Source organism: Ylistrum balloti, unplaced genomic scaffold (genome assembly GCF_031769215.1).
Source record: "Ylistrum balloti isolate Yb309-2 unplaced genomic scaffold, AGI_CSIRO_Ybal_v1 Utg369830, whole genome shotgun sequence".
NCBI lineage: Eukaryota > Metazoa > Mollusca > Bivalvia > Pectinida > Pectinidae > Ylistrum > Ylistrum balloti.
Genome location: NW_026781993.1, coordinates 1,868,128 through 1,884,204, shown reverse-complemented (window position 1 = coordinate 1,884,204; position 16,077 = coordinate 1,868,128). Strand labels below are relative to the sequence as shown.

The 16,077-nt window shown below is 36.1% G+C and overlaps 1 protein-coding gene across 1 annotated transcript; it reads left to right on the top strand.

Annotated features, from left to right (window-relative positions):
• Positions 1 to 364: 364 nt before the first annotated feature.
• LOC132545196 (endonuclease 8-like 3) lies at positions 365 to 14,990 on the top strand. The gene is made up of 11 exons (XM_060208871.1): positions 365 to 463; positions 2,630 to 2,751; positions 4,775 to 4,918; positions 7,018 to 7,195; positions 8,505 to 8,540; positions 8,682 to 8,756; positions 9,441 to 9,610; positions 10,953 to 11,116; positions 13,337 to 13,605; positions 14,401 to 14,570; positions 14,945 to 14,990. Exons 1-11 carry the CDS (start codon positions 365 to 367, stop codon positions 14,988 to 14,990), a joined length of 1,473 nt encoding a protein of 490 aa, XP_060064854.1.
• Positions 14,991 to 16,077: the final 1,087 nt, after the last annotated feature.

Sequence of the window (16,077 nt, the reverse complement as noted above, 5' to 3'; positions counted from 1 at the left end):
ATCGGCTGAATATATTCAGCTATGACGAGTGACGTTGTCACTTGCTGTATATTTGTAGACACTGAAACCTTTATTATAAAATCAGAGCTAAAATGTATTTTACAAGTCAACCGTACACGGAAACAATTTGCAAATGTTTTGATTTCTTTCATCCACAGGTAGATTTATTCCATTATTTACATAAATGTAAACACACCTACCCTCAGAGCCAGCAATAGAATTCTTGCTTGAGTCGAAGCTTATGATTGGTGGAATATTGCATTAATAAACCAATGAACAGAGCTGTAAGGCCATCACGGAAGTGATGAGGATGCATAGTCATATGGCGGATTATTTGGATGCCTGATTACCCAGAGATGTCAGTATGGTGGAGGGACCTGGATGTAAGATTAAAGGCGAAAAAATCAAAGGAAAACTTCACGGTCAAACCGTCAAGTCTGTCCATGGAGCTGCTGTCGATCGGGTAATACAACTTATAACGTTGCAGCAAAATTGATTTAACTTTACATAATTGTGGGTTATGTATTGATGATGCTGGTCCTTATGTAACTTATATCCTTGGTGCATTAGTTTCAGAATAATTTTCGCCTGCTACGCTAAGTCGATGAACTTCCACCAAACCAAACAAATACATAAATGACTTGAAATGCGTTTATACTATAAGACTTTTTTAAAAACTGATCGATGAAATGCCAGTATTTTTCTAAAAAAAAAAACCATATCCACGGATAAGACTTCAAATTCGCTCACCTGCAATGCATGTGCCTGCACTTGCGTTTCTGATGACATCACTAAATCACAGTGAAGTATTCATGTATTACCTACAAACATAATTTGAACGATAATGACATTTTGATGAAAATAAGAATTAATATAAATCTATGGTGCGAAAATGATGGATATCTTGTGTTTATGCTTCTCTCCTGAAGTGTTAGATTCAAGTTTTAATTGTTTGATCCTTTTTTCTCAAATGAGCCATATTTCTTGGTAAACTTCCTTTTTATAGCACAAACTATTTAAAATGAAGTTGATTTTTTCATCTCTCAGTCTACAACTCGCTAGTTTAATAAAATAATAAATGAGTCATCAAAAGTGATAATTCAAAAATCATCATTTTTTCGATATAAGACATGGAAGTTTGGACTTTTGTAGCCAAAAAATTGCAAGGAGGCATGACCTGTTATTCATGGTCAATTTTCATTCATATGACAAACGACAATGAACCATTGGCATCTGAGGATAAATTAATGTTATTTCATCATATCTAGGAGGATGACCGACATGTAAAAATTTGTATTAAGAGAAAATACACAATTTTGCCCATGAAATATTTACTCATAATATTTTATGGTGAATGGTTTAAAAAACAAATTTTTGGCCGGATTGCACATAGTGCAAATCCGGGTTATAATATGGTGAATGTCGGGCACCTGGGTTGGCGGGCAGGTGGGTGGGGAAAAGGGGTACCAGTTTTGTAGAATCAACTCCTAGAGTTTTTGAAATAGAAGCTTGAAACTTTGTAGGATGTTTATATATATATGTTGAAGATATGCACCTTGTTTTATGGATTAATTCTAGACATTTTTCTGGATTTTCCAGGCTTTGGAACTTAGTCTTTTTCTACAGTTGGCAGGGAAAAGGGGTACCAGTTTTGTAGAATCAACTCCTCCTAGAGTTTTTGATGTAGAAGCTTGAAACTTTGTAGGATGTTTATATATATGTTGAAGATGTGCACCTATTAATTTATAATTCATTCTGGATAATTTTTCTAGATTTTCTGGGCTTTGGAAGTTAGTCATTTTCAACAGTCTGGCATGGAAAATCCAAGATGGCAGCCTTTGCCTCTCATTTGTTGAGATGTTGTTTTGAGCGTGATAGCCTCTCATTGGCTGAAATGTTGTTTTGAGCACGATATGTAACATTGCTCTCATCCCACAACCTGGCCAATTGTGGCTTTGCCCCATTTTTATTCTTTCTGGAAGTGTGATATATTACAACAACCAAAATTATCTGGGTATTATGTCAGGAAGGTCGACAGTTATATGATACAGCTTGACAAAATGGCTGTTCTGAAATACATCATGGTCCGGAACCAATGTCCAGACGATATATATATAAATTAGGCTACCTTAATAGGAAGGAGAAGGGAAAACACTCTGCCACTGCTTGGGTTGGAGCTAGCGACCCTTTGGTCTCTAGCCAGACACTCTGTGCTTGACTAAAGATGACCTGTACTCTCAACCTCTACACCACCTCCTCCTTCACAAAGTTTTTGACTTCAAAGACAACAAAAACCAAGGATTGGTCAATGGCACCAAATCTGTAACAGGAAGGGGAAATGAAAAACACCTTGCCCCAAGAGGGACTTGAAATACAGACCTTCAGTCTCTAGTTGGACATTTACTGCTCAAATACGGTAAACGGAAATTCCCTGTATCCGAAGCTAGTAAGGAAACCTGTAATCTCAACTTCTACACAACTATAAAACATCAGAGATCCTATTTGTAGAAGTCATTACCTCATGATGTTACATGCAACTCTTAGATCAAGTCAAGATACTTCTGAAAAAAAAACATCTTTCATTAAAAAATGTATCATTTATAAACATTACTATGCATGACTTTTACAGGAAACTAAACATCACAAAGGTGCAACAACATCACAATTTGACAAGTTGATCAACAGGAAGCTGGATGGAGTACTAACCCTGGGCAAGGAACTCTTCATGTTCTTTGGAGAGATGTGTTTAAGGTTGAATTTTTTTCACTTTTTTTCCTTTAATTACCTATAACAGTGCATTTTCTTTACCTACTGAATCAATATTGAATATGCCTAACTTATAACAAGTTTGCTGTCACCACAATCTATGAAATTCTTTATATGATCATTCAGTATAAACTGAAGCTATTTTATTGTCCTTTGATAAGTCCATCTCAGACTTTCGAAATGAATAATACAAAACACCTAACAGAATTTCATACCTGCCAACTTTTCAAAATTCTCATGGGGGACATTTGTCACAAAGGAAAATCTAGTTAATTAATGTATATTTAATAAATACTTTTAGATAGGTTTAAGTAAATAATGTGCCTGCTTTACTATATTATAACAATATCTTTTTTAGCAAGTCGGGATAAAATTGGAATTTATAGGTAATGTGAATTCTCTAAAAAGTAAGATTTATAGAAATTCTCGGTATTCGTTGAACTCACACAATGTAAAAGATATTTAGATTTAGAATTAGCTGTTAAGGTGTTGGTAATGATATGTATTTCCAAATATGATGCCTCTGAAAGAATTATTCAATTGAAACAAGAACAAAAAATAGAAAAAAAGAAATATTAATTGTATTTCATAAAATCTTAAGCAGTCGTTTTAGTACAATTTTATAGAAATAGGCAACAAAAGATAAATGAAATAATTTCTTTTAGGAAATTCAGAATCTTTTTATTTAGATCTAATCAATGGTCCATGATATTTGAATATTTGTTTTCACTGTGAAATATATGTATATGAAATAGTGATAGATTAAATACCAATCCGGAAATTTGGGCATTGATTGAGAACATCAGCACATTGTCACTTCATAAAGAGCTTTTTTCAAACTTTTACTTGTTGAATTTGTTATTTATATTTATACCGTGTATATAGTTAGAAATACTTAATTATCTGTATAATGACTTCATCTTAACTGACTCTTTGATAGAGCCCGCTCCTGAGTCCTGACCAATGGTCTAATCTTAATTTGGTCAGCTGTAAGTAGGGAACAACAGGCAATGTACATGTGTGCTCCTTAGCTTAGCGGTCAGCGAGGATTAACTTAGATGACACTAATTAGATAATTGGGCAGTATACTAACAGCTAGACCTTGATTCTGTGGCCAGGTAGTCAACCTGACCTGTTACTGTTCCTATATGACAAATATAGAAAGGTTACTTATGACCTACCCAGCAGACTCATGATCTATAAAATCGGGAGATTACCCCAATTTAGACCCATATGATCGGAAGACCGGGACAGGGACTGAAAATTGGGAAACTCTCGGCAAAATCAGAAAAGTTGGCAGGTATGGAGTGTGAGAGTATCATCCTTCTGGTTGTCTTCAGTCTCCAATTGGATCATGAAGGAATCAAAGATGGATGCCCCACAGTATTTTAAAGAACCAAACAGTATTCAAGGAAGACCTCAAATGGCATAGAAGATGGAGCATCAACATCTGGATTCTGTGGTTTTATTATTGGTTTACATCTTTCAGCTAAGTAGGCTAGCCATCATTTGTATTTACATTCCTTGATGAGGCTCTGTTGAATACTTGTTGGGTATCCATCTTTGATTCCTTCATGATCCAATTAACGACGGAAGATAACTGGGACCTTGGTTCTCTCTCACTCTGTTAGGAGATATCTATTTACCTAGTACTCTTGTAAGCTTGGAAAACCCCTGCATCCTTCACTGGAATACCATACAATGTAAATTAACTGGAAATATTGCTACTGTGTTGTCATTACCCCACGATAAAGACATTTGTAATTATGTCACAGCTGAGCTGTATTTTTAACTTTTGCTATTTAGATATTTATACCATTGTTTTGATGATGGCATGCCTAGCTAGCTGAATCATACAAACCAATAATAAAACCATGGAATCCAGATATTGATGCTCCATCTTCTCTGTCTTAAATATAAAATAATGTTTTGGGTACCTGGGCTTATTGCAGAACAAAGTAATTAATACTGTATCATATTGACCATGCTTGTCTTTGCTTTATTGCAGAGTTCACTTTTTAATGGCTGGATCTTTCTTGATCAATGATAAGAAGCACGACCATGAAAGTGGGAGTACATCAGAACCTCCAAGTTTTGAGGTGGAATTTTCTACTGATAAACTTGCTTTTTACAAGTCAGCAGCGGATATCAGGTTTAGTGTTTTTTTAAGTGAAAAAAAAATTACACAATATCATATACCTGTTCCTTACGTAAAGTATGACTGGACACATTAGATAGAATGGCACAGGAAAGACAGTATCTGGAACAGGAAGTTGAGTCCTACTTCCTGAGATGGTCACATATTTGGCAGGCCGTCTATTTCAGTTTTACTGACAATTTAGTATAACCTGACTAACTATTTCAAAGGTTAGAAGTGTGTACTGTATCAGCTTGCATAGTACAGATGCCATTGATGGCAGTTGGCACTGGCGATCCATTGGAGTACCTCCTCCACTGAATGTTTCAACCCCCAACTCGGAACACTCGCTAGATGGGTGGTGGGTCCGCAGTGGTGATCAGTCGCTGGAGGCACGTTCAGCTGCTTGGGTGAGCCTCTGTACTGCTCCTTTTATCTCCTTACCCATAATTCTAGTGAACTGAACATCTTCCACACTCCCTTAGACCACAGTGTAATGTCTGGTCTGAGAGCTGTCTGGACAATGTTAGGGAAAGACAATTTTCATTCAAAGCCACTTCCATTATCCACTTGCCTGTCATTTCCAAAAGGCCAAAGGTGCTGATGTATTCTGCCCCTCCTTCACAAAGCTGATGGTACAAGCCTTCTGTTTGTCTACTTTCCTCCTGGCCATCCTTTCCAATGTATCTGCAAGCTAACAGAGTACTTTGTTATGTCTCCACATGTAAGGGCCCTGAGTTAATGCCATCTGACAGCTTGTCAGCACATGGTTTAAGGTTCCTCTTTTGCCACATAGCACACATGCCTGGTTTGATATCAGTCCCCACCTGGGAAGATTTAACAGTGATGGCAAGACATCATAGACTGAATGCAGGAGGAATTTCATCTGAAATGATGGATATCACCAGATGTCCTTCCAAGTTAGTCGGGTGTCCTCTGTGTCCCACCTTGTCCACGCCTCCTGACAACCCAGTGCCACTGCTTTTCTCCTCTTTCCTCCTTCTGAACTCTGACCTCACTCTGTACCAGTCCTCTCGTCTCACCAGTCTACCATTTTCCACTGTTGTCAATGCTTTATTCCCAGACCCTGTCTTCCGCAACATACCATCCCCGTGATGGCTTTGAGTCTGAACCTGGTTTCTGTGTCCTCTAAAGCTTTCCTTGCTGATCACTTTCTCCCTGTCTTTGCCTGCCTGCCTGACTATCTTATTCTTTGATAACAAAACATTGGAGTCTGATGTGACCAATTAACAGAGGAGAATTCAAAACACATGAAATATTTCATGTAGGATTTTCATTGAAAATACTTACTTGGTTTGTTTCCTTTCCTGGGTATCTTTCTGGAATTGCATTGGTAATTTTCTAATTCATTCATTAAGTCTTTGAGGGAGAATTCTAAGCTTATGCTTTTCCTACATATCTTCGTTGATGAAGATGTCACCATCAGTGTCTCATTTCAAACCTTTAGATATTTCTATGAAAATTTTTTAAATGCTTTTTGATAATTCTATGAACTCAATATGTCTACTATTCAGTCTGTACATTCACTTGATACTAAAGTATTTTTATTTTGAAATAATCCTAAATTTTGACAAATTTCACTTTTGGACTTTTTTATTATATTAAAACTGACTTTGAAGTTTTTAAAATGCTCATCACTGCTTAAGTGGGCCTTCCACGCCTCTCCCATTTCGTGTAGACATCCATTATATCTATATAATTCTCATGGTAACTACTAACAACAATATACAGCTTGCCTAAAGTGAACTTATCTTTAGCTTTATCTATTGAGTGTAAGACTTACTAACATATAGATTCTTGGTTGAAATCCTAGCATAGATGATGACATCTGTTACATGTGTAGGAATGAAAAAATATTTTGTTAATTTCACAATGAAATTCTGAATCACATTTTTGAAAAGTATATTCATTTGTGCTAAACTAGCTTCCTTTTTTTTACCCCTCAATAAAGTTGGGACTTTCATTTCACTGCTACATCAAAAGTGCATCTTTGTAACTGACTTTGATAAAAATAAAACAATTAATGTCACCATTTTACGGTGGCTACTGCTAGTGATTTATGCAATTATGGATTGCTTTTGTTTCTGTTACAGATCAACAGAGTCATGTAGAGAGAGATACGACAGCCTGAATGATGTCGACATCTGCTCTCCTGTGTTCAATCAAAAACGTGCTGTTGCTTTGGTAATTGAACAAAAAGGAAGACAGATATGTGATGTTCTCCTGGACCAAACAATACTGCCTGGAGTTGGGAATATAATCAAAAACGAGGTATTGATGATAGGACTGTAAATGTCATTATTTTCAAGTAGTCTTGTTATTCACAATATTTTCAAATGTGGAATGAAATCATAAAAAACAGAGACAGAGTGAAAAAGAAATTGACAAATAAAATTATAGATTTTAGTTTTTGGTAAAACTGAAAATTTGAACTACCTGTATTGAAAATATATCTTAGCAGTGTACTTATCATTAGATATATCAGGGCTCTCACACCCCATTTTGGGACTGGGGCCCAGGGTCCTTTGAATTGGGAAAATCATGGTCTTTTCCTTAGAATTGGGAAAACTTTGGGTCTAAATTGGGAAAAAAAGATACTATTTTGAATTGGGAATATTTGGCCCCAAATCTGGCAGATCAAGAGCCCTGTATATATAATCATTTTGTATTAGACTTACAATCAAACCTATCATGAAGAGTACCTCTGTATGAAGACCAGATCTCTGTAAATGTTACCTGTCTATAAAGACCATTTTCCTAGGTGCCATTGAGTAACCTTTAAGGACGGAATTGACTGTAGTTCAGAAACTAGTTTCGGGTACATCATCACTAACCAGTGGTCAGAACTTTTCTGGCTGTTAGAGTATCCGTGGTCAATTCATCAGTTTGTCAAGGTCATATGGTCATCTGTTTTATGTCATTGTCTTGTGTATATTATGACATGACATATACCTTATCTTAGCGTGCATCCTGCCAGTTTTAGATGGTTTGTTTATTGTATGCAGAGTTTTTGCCCTTTTGATCTCTAGTGGCCAGTGACTTCATTAATACTGTAGCATGTCTTTTGTCTGTCCATAGTCAACATTTTCTTTAAAATATTATCAGCTTAGAACACCTACATAGACAATTACCACATGTGAATTGGAATTAATGGCATTGCTGACTCCCATGGGGACAAAGCTAAAAACTTTCTTCTATTTGGAGTACCACCCAATTTAATCTAGAGATTTCTTGTATGCAGAGAAATAAGTTTTGTATTTACAGGGAGTGTCACTCCCTTGAGAGATGGGCCAGATAGAGGAAATAGAAGTTAATCTCAAACTCTTTCCTCTGTTTATACATAAAGAATTGAAAACTAATCTTAACTGTTATAGGAAGCAAATGTACAGACAAAGAAATCATTTGAATGATGAACATTCTTCTGTTCTGTTGGGATTTCTGAAGTATCCAGGTGAGCACTGCAGGCCTTTTTGGCCTCTTGTGTCACACTCCTTCGATTGACTTGATTTCTCAGTGCTTTTATTGGTATGGATGTAAAAATAGGACACATAATAATATCATTGTTATTTATGTTTTACAGGCTTTGTTTGACAGCGGGGTGAAGCCAGACTCTAAGGTAGGTTTATAACTTATATTTAGGCAGTTTACTTGACAAGTTATTTTGTTTGCAAAAATGCAGTCCAGAGTTTTCAGCAAAATGTTTGCTGTGCACTAACAGATGACATTCAATATTATTTATCAGGATGTCCTGTTACAGGTAGAGGAACTGTCAGGAGATCATGTGTCACACCTAGTAAAAATGACAAGAGATTTCTCTATGATATTTCTAAAGGTGAGTTCTTCATGGAAAGAAACATTTTTCAGATGATAATAATTTTATGTTACAATCTCAACATTTATGAAGAAGTCTTTATAAGTTGAAAGTTCTCAAAGTTGCACAACCTCACACAACCTGTCTACAAAGGACAGTTCCCAATGTCCCATTACCTCACACAACCTGTCTACAAAGGACAGTTCCCAATGTCCCATTACCTCACACAACCTGTCTACAAAGGACAGTTCCCAATGTCCCATTACCTCACACAACCTGTCTACAAAGGACAGTTCCCAATGTCCCATTACCTCACACAACCTGTCTATAAAGGGCAGTTCCCAATGTCCCATTACCTCACACAACCTGTCTATAAAGGGCAGTTTCCAATGTCCCATTACCTTACACAACCTGTCTATAAAGGACAGTTCTCCATGTCCCATTACCTCACAAAACCTGTCTATAATTGACAATTCCCAATATCCCATTACTTTACACAACCTGTTTATTAAGGAAAGTTTCTAGTGACCCATTATCTCATACAACATGTTTATTAAGGACAATTTCCAGTGACCCATTGTCTCATACAACATGTCCATAGAACTGTTATCTTTTAACCAATATCTTGTTACATTATCTAATGTGTTATATATAATTTTTGGATAATTTTGTTAGATAATCTTAGGATGGCTTTATCAAATTCAGTGTAGAAGACAGGGAACAAATCTTGGGAAATTCCTGAAGATTTACAACAAAGTGAAATGTACACAATGTGATGGCAAGGTTGTGAGATGTCGCCAAGGTGATGATTCTTCGAGGATGACTTACTTCTGTGAGAATTGTCAGGACAATGACCTTGTACGGAAGAAAGAAAGGTAACATTGCTGATATCATTACTACTGTAACTCAATTAAATTTCACAAACTCACCTTTGCAGATATATTTGCGAACATATTATTTTGCAAACATTAATAAAAAAAAGACTTTGAATTCATGAATGATGAACTAGTAGGGACATCAACTCTAGAAAAAACCAAACTCCAGTATTGGCAATCAATAGCTTCATACTGGGCACCATTTTGTTTACGAGAGTCGTGTGACTATACCTGATAAACCTGATAAGTGATTATTCATGTGATACATTTTGCTTACGAGAGTCATGTGACTGTACCTGATAAGTGATTTATTCATGTGATACATTTTGTGTCCATAGTGAATTTTATTTACTGGAGCAGAGGCCAGTACGCTGACAAAAAAAAAGAAAGTTCACTCCATTTGCATTTATGTTTGAAGAAAAAATTGAATTGTTTTCGGGGTATGAAGACAGGACTTCAATTGTCCAGATGTTTAACATTACATAACATTTTTATACTAATTATACAGTAGTCGTCCAAGGGGTAATGACTTCTACAATTTCCTACTGTTTATTTTGTCACTTTAAAGAATAGATATAATGTATGTTAATCTCTGATATTGTAAAAAATTTTAGCATCTTTTCAGCACAAAAAATAGCATCAGAGACTTTCCATTCTATCTATCGTTGTACACATGTTTGACCTCTGACTTATAGCTGTATATTTGAATGATGCCATTTTGTGCAGTTCTACAGTCAGCAATACAGGATGTCATATAAAATACAAAGTTCTTAAGATGTCTGAATTTGAGATGAGTATGTCTAGAAGATTTGAGTGTGATATTGTGATAAGGTATTTACAAATTCAACAGAAGTGTAAATGGAAGTAAATCCAATTCAACGTCTTAAGAACAAGGACGCCATACAAATAATCATGAGAGATTTAAAATGACGACTGGCTCTTCTTCCTTATCAAAGCAAAATTAAATACCACACAAAAAATAAGTGATATACAGTATTGGTCAGTGACGGAAATGTCATATTGTTTATTTATTACTCTGAAATTTATCAAGGCCTGCTGTAATAGTATGTTGACAATGTCCAAGAAAAATGTTCCAATATTATGAATGGCGGGGAAAGAAGATTGCTCCACTTTGATGGACTGTTTTCAATTCCATAGAATATTATCTCAATATTGGTTTTGTACTATGTTGGTAAAAGGTTTTCATATCCTTTCATTGCACCCATCAGTCGACCTTGATTTTACATTCAATTTTGATAGGAAGTTGACCTTGGTTGATATTGGTTTTACATTCGATATTGAAGTATGTTTATCATACCTTGTACTTTTAATTGTATTTAAGAATATTACCTAAGAAGAACTCCTTGCTGGGTTGGGTCACATCTGGTCAAGCTTCAGCCATAAGTGACCAAAAATGGGCCTGTGGGATGTGTACCTTCATTAACGGTCCAAGTCAACTCAATTGTGAGATGTGTTTCACAACCAGGACAAGTGTCCAGCAGTCAGGTACCATTTTTTATTGAAATGAAAATCCAACATTAATATATAAATACATTATATAAATATATCAGTACGTCTTTCCTTAACATCCTCTCACCAAGGCCTTGTAGATTTATTGAGTTCTCTACTGTAACCAGTTGATGAGTTCTCTACTGTAATCAGTTGATGAGTTCTCTACTGTAACCAGTTGATGAGTTCTCTACTGTAATCAGTTGATGGGTTCTCTTCTGTAACCAGTTGATGAGTTCTCTACTGTAAACAGTTGATGAGTTCTCTAATGTAAACAGTTGATGAGTTCTCTACTGTAATCAGTTGATGAGTTCTCTACTGTAAACAGTTGATGAGTTATCTAATGTAAACAGTTGATGAGTTCTCTACTGTAATCATTGATGAGTTCTCTTCTGTAAACAGTTGATGAGTTCTCTAATGTAAACAGTTGATGAGTTCTCTACTGTAATCATTGATGAGTTCTCTACTGTAAACAGTTGATGAGTTCTCTACTGTAATCAGTTGATGAGTTCTCTACTGTAAACAGTTAATGAGTTCTCTACTGTAATCAGTTGATGAGTTCTCTACTGTAATCATTGATGGGCTCCCTGCTGGAAACTGTTGATGAGTTCTCTACTGTAAACAGTTGATGAGTTCTCTACTGTAATCAGTTGATGAGTTCTCTACTGTAATCATTGATGGGCTCCCTGCTGGAAACTGTTGATGAGTTCTCTACTGTAATCAGTTGATGAGTTCTCTGCTGTAATCATTGATGGGCTCCCTGCTGGAAACTGTTGATGAGTTCTCTACTGTAATCAGTTGATGAGTTCTCTACTGTAAACAGTTGATGAGTTCTCTACTGTAATCAGTTGATGAGTTCTCTACTGTAATCAGTTGATGGGTTCTCTACTGTAATCAGTTGATGAGTTCTCTACTGTAAACAGTTGATGGGTTCTCTACTGTAATCAGTTGATGAGTTCTCTACTGTAATCAGTTGATGAGTTCTCTACTGTAAACAGTTGATGGGTTCTCTACTGTAAACAGTTGATGGGTTCTCTACTGTAATCAGTTGATGAGTTCTCTACTGTAAACAGTTGATGGGCTCCCTGCTGGAAACTGTTGATGAGTTCTCTACTGTAAACAGTTGATGAGTTCTCTACTGTAATCAGTTGATGAGTTCTCTACTGTAAACAGTTGATGAGTTCTCTACTGTAATCAGTTGATGAGTTCTCTACTGTAATCATTGATGGGCTCCCTGCTGGAAACTGTTGATGAGTTCTCTACTGTAATCAGTTGATGAGTTCTCTACTGTAAACAGTTGATGAGTTCTCTACTGTAAACAGTTGATGAGTTCTCTACTGTAATCAGTTGATGAGTTCTCTACTGTAATCATTGATGGGCTCCCTGCTGGAAACTGTTGATGAGTTCTCTACTGTAATCAGTTGATGAGTTCTCTACTGTAATCAGTTGATGAGATCTCTGCTGTAAACAGTTGATGGGTTCTCTACTGTAATCAGTTGATGAGTTCTCTACTGTAATCATTGATGGGCTCCCTGCTGGAAACTGTTGATTAGTTCTCTACTGTAATCAGTTGATGAGTTCTCTACTGTAATCATTGATGGGCTCCCTGCTGGAAACTGTTGATGAGTTCTCTACTGTAATCAGTTGATGAGTTCTCTGCTGTAAACAGTTGATGGGTTCTCTACTGTAATCAGTTGATGGGTTCTCTAATGTAAACAGTTGATGAGTTCTCTACTGTAATCAGTTGATGAGTTCTCTACTGTAACCAGTTGATGAGTTCTCTACTGTAAACAGTTGATGGGTTCTCTTCTGTAATCAGTTGATGAGTTCTCTACTGTAATCAGTTGATGAGTTCTCTACTGTAATCAGTTGATGAGTTCTCTTCTGTAAACAGTTGATGGGTTCTCTTCTGTAATCAGTTGATGAGTTCTCTACTGTAATCAGTTGATGAGTTCTCTACTGTAATCAGTTGATGAGTTCTCTACTGTAATCAGTTGATGAGTTCTCTACTGTAATCAGTTGATGAGTTCTCTACTGTAATCAGTTGATGAGTTCTCTACTTGTAAACAGTTGATGAGTTCTCTACTGTTATCAGTTCTAGTTAAATAAAGTCTGTAGATTTGATGAGTTTTCTACTGTTAACAGTTAATGTTAAAATGATTTTTAAATGTATTTATTTGTTTTCACAATTTTTAGTTACAGACAGCACCAATAAAGGCCCATCCTCATCTTTCTTAGCAAGAACATTGTCAGAGACAAGATTTAGAGGGAAATCACAGTTAGATCGAACACCAGAAAGCTTTGACATTGAAAAGCCTGCAAAACGAAGAAAAGTCGAGGACACTAAAGGAGACAGTAGAATTCCATGTTGTCCTGGGCACAATAAGAAATGTGCCTTGAGAGAGGTGTTTAAAAAGGGAGATAACTATGGACGCTGGTTTTTTTCATGCTCTACAAGGGGACAACAACAATGCAAATATTTCCAAGTAAGTACATAAATACTCTTAAGTCAAAAGTGATAAATCTATACTCTATCTTTAGATCACCTGTGACAAAGTCTCATGGTGACCTACTGTGTGACCTTTGTACGACATGGTGCAACAGATATATTCATAAACTTTTACATTTTCAACCTCTCAAAAATCCTTGTACCGATATCAGTGAAATTTTGCAGAAACTTTCCCTGGTCTAAGATGAAATAAAAAAGTGAATTATACCATCCCAACCACAAAGGGCCCTGAGGGATGGGGTAAAAAATGTGTCATATCGACTCAGATTTCAAAAATCTTCTACTCAACACCCTGATATGGTGGTATTAAATGCTCTTCATGGATAGAAGCATCACAAGGTGCTTAATCAAAATTGTGAAATTCATAGCCCCAGGGTCTCACATTTCCCTGTGTGGAGGGGGTTAAGTTTATTATAGTTTATATAGGAAAAATAGATTTTTCAGCATAATTTGTCCAATTTCCATTGGAAACTTGGTTAGAATTAGAACAAAGGATAACAGCTTGATGATATACCCATATTGATCCTGCCTGACCCCCAGGGGCTGATGGATTGGGCCAAAAAGGAGTCAAATTGACTCGGATTGAAGATGCTTTACCAAAATGGGACTTATATTTTTCCCTAGGGAAGAGGTTAACTGCTAGGTCTCTTATTCAAAGTTTATTATCAAGGTGGTAGATAAATATTTTCACCTTTTTTATTTCTGATTTTAGAAACCATGTTGTAAAAAAATTGATATAATGTTGTTAATAATGTGTTTTACTCTCCTGTAGTGGGCTGATGACCTCTTCCCATTGTGTGAAGCTCACGGAAAACCGTGTACTTTACGAACAGTTTTGAAACAAGGACCTAACAATGGAAGACAGTTTTTTGTGTGTGCTGTGTCGAAGAAAAACAGCAAAGTAAAGTGTGGCACATTTGAATGGGCCGTTGGATTTGATAAGTAAGAACGGATTCGGAGATGGACTTTATCGGCATCTTTTTCTCAATAGTACAATAACAATGATCAATAAAAATGCCTCAAAATAACAGAAATGCCATACATTGATGCAAGAAAATCTCCAGTTGACGAATTTTCTGAAGAATCAACATCTTGCTTAGTTCATATGTGTGTTAAGGTTCATTTTCTAGGCTTCAGAAGGTATACAGAGGTCTCTTACCAACTAAACAACTAAAAAATATAAAAAAGAGCGCACACTCCTGAAGCCAGGAAGGCCAATAGTATATTCTACTTTCCTCTACAGCTAAATGCCAGAAACTTGATTAAATAAAGTCTACCTGGCTTTAGGAGTTGGTGCTCTTCTTTTCTATTTTTAGGTCACGAGAGACAAAGTCTCATGATGACCTATTGCGATCACCTTGATCTGGATTCATGCATCTGTAAACAATTTAATGTTTTCAGCTTCTTCTCAAAAACTCCTGGTCCGATTTCAATGAAATTTTGCAGAAACCTTCCCTGATGAACCAAAATTTGGGTACTACACAGTTCCCACTCCATAGAACCTCTTGGGGCCAAAAGGGGTCAAATTGACTTAAATTTCAAAAATTTTTTTCTCAACCTCCATATATCAAATGCTATTTGTAGCTGGGAGTACCTTAAGGTGCTTTAACAAAGTTGTGAATTTCACAACTCCAGGGTGTCACATTTCTCTGTGGGGAGAGGGTAAAGTGTACCATAGTTTATATAGGAAAAAAAGGATTTTTGAGCATATTTTGTTTAACATCCATTAGAAATATTTCAAACTTGGTTAGAATTATGAGCGAAGGATAACAGCTTGATGGAATGCCCATATTGATTCTGGCTGATCCCGAAGGGCTGATGGGCGGGGCCAAAAAAGGTCAAATTGACTTAAATTTCAAATATCTTCTTCTCAACACCCAGATATGGTAGAATCAAATGCTTTGTATGAATAGAATCATGGAAGGTGCCCCATTCTTCCTAGGGAGAAAGAGTTTTTTAAACTTTACTGTAATTTTCTTAGAAAAATTGCATTTTTGAGCATAACATTTGTTATTGCCCACTGGAAATAATTTTGTAAGAATTGTCAGTATAGGATGACAGTTTTGATGGTATGCATGTATTGACACTGGCTTATTATATTCAGTGTCACAATTTCTGTTTCATGACACTTGATAGCTACCTTTTAACCTTTATATTCAATATTGCTTATCTCAGGTGACCATCAAGGCCGCTAGGCCTCTTGTTTATTTATATAAGATGTTTGGTTGTGTGATGAATCTCTATGCATGCTTGTATGATGAACTTCTGTACATGTATATAAGATGTTTGTGTGATGAACCTATGTACATGTATATAAGATGTTTGTGTGATGAACCTGTGTTCATGCGTGTACATTGTTTGATTGTGTGATGAACTCTGTACATGTGTATACAATGTTTGTGTGATTAACCTCTGTTCATGTGTGTACATTGTTTGTAAATCTGATATC

Coding starts and splice junctions, on each gene's coding strand:
- LOC132545196 (XM_060208871.1), top strand. CDS start 365: ATGGTGGAGGGACCTGGATGTAAGATTAAAGGCGAAAAAATCAAAGGA. Junction 4,919..7,017: donor AAGTCAGCAGCGGATATCAG/GTTTAGTGTTTT, acceptor TTTCTGTTACAG/ATCAACAGAGTCATGTAGAG. Junction 8,541..8,681: donor GGGTGAAGCCAGACTCTAAG/GTAGGTTTATAA, acceptor GTCCTGTTACAG/GTAGAGGAACTGTCAGGAGA.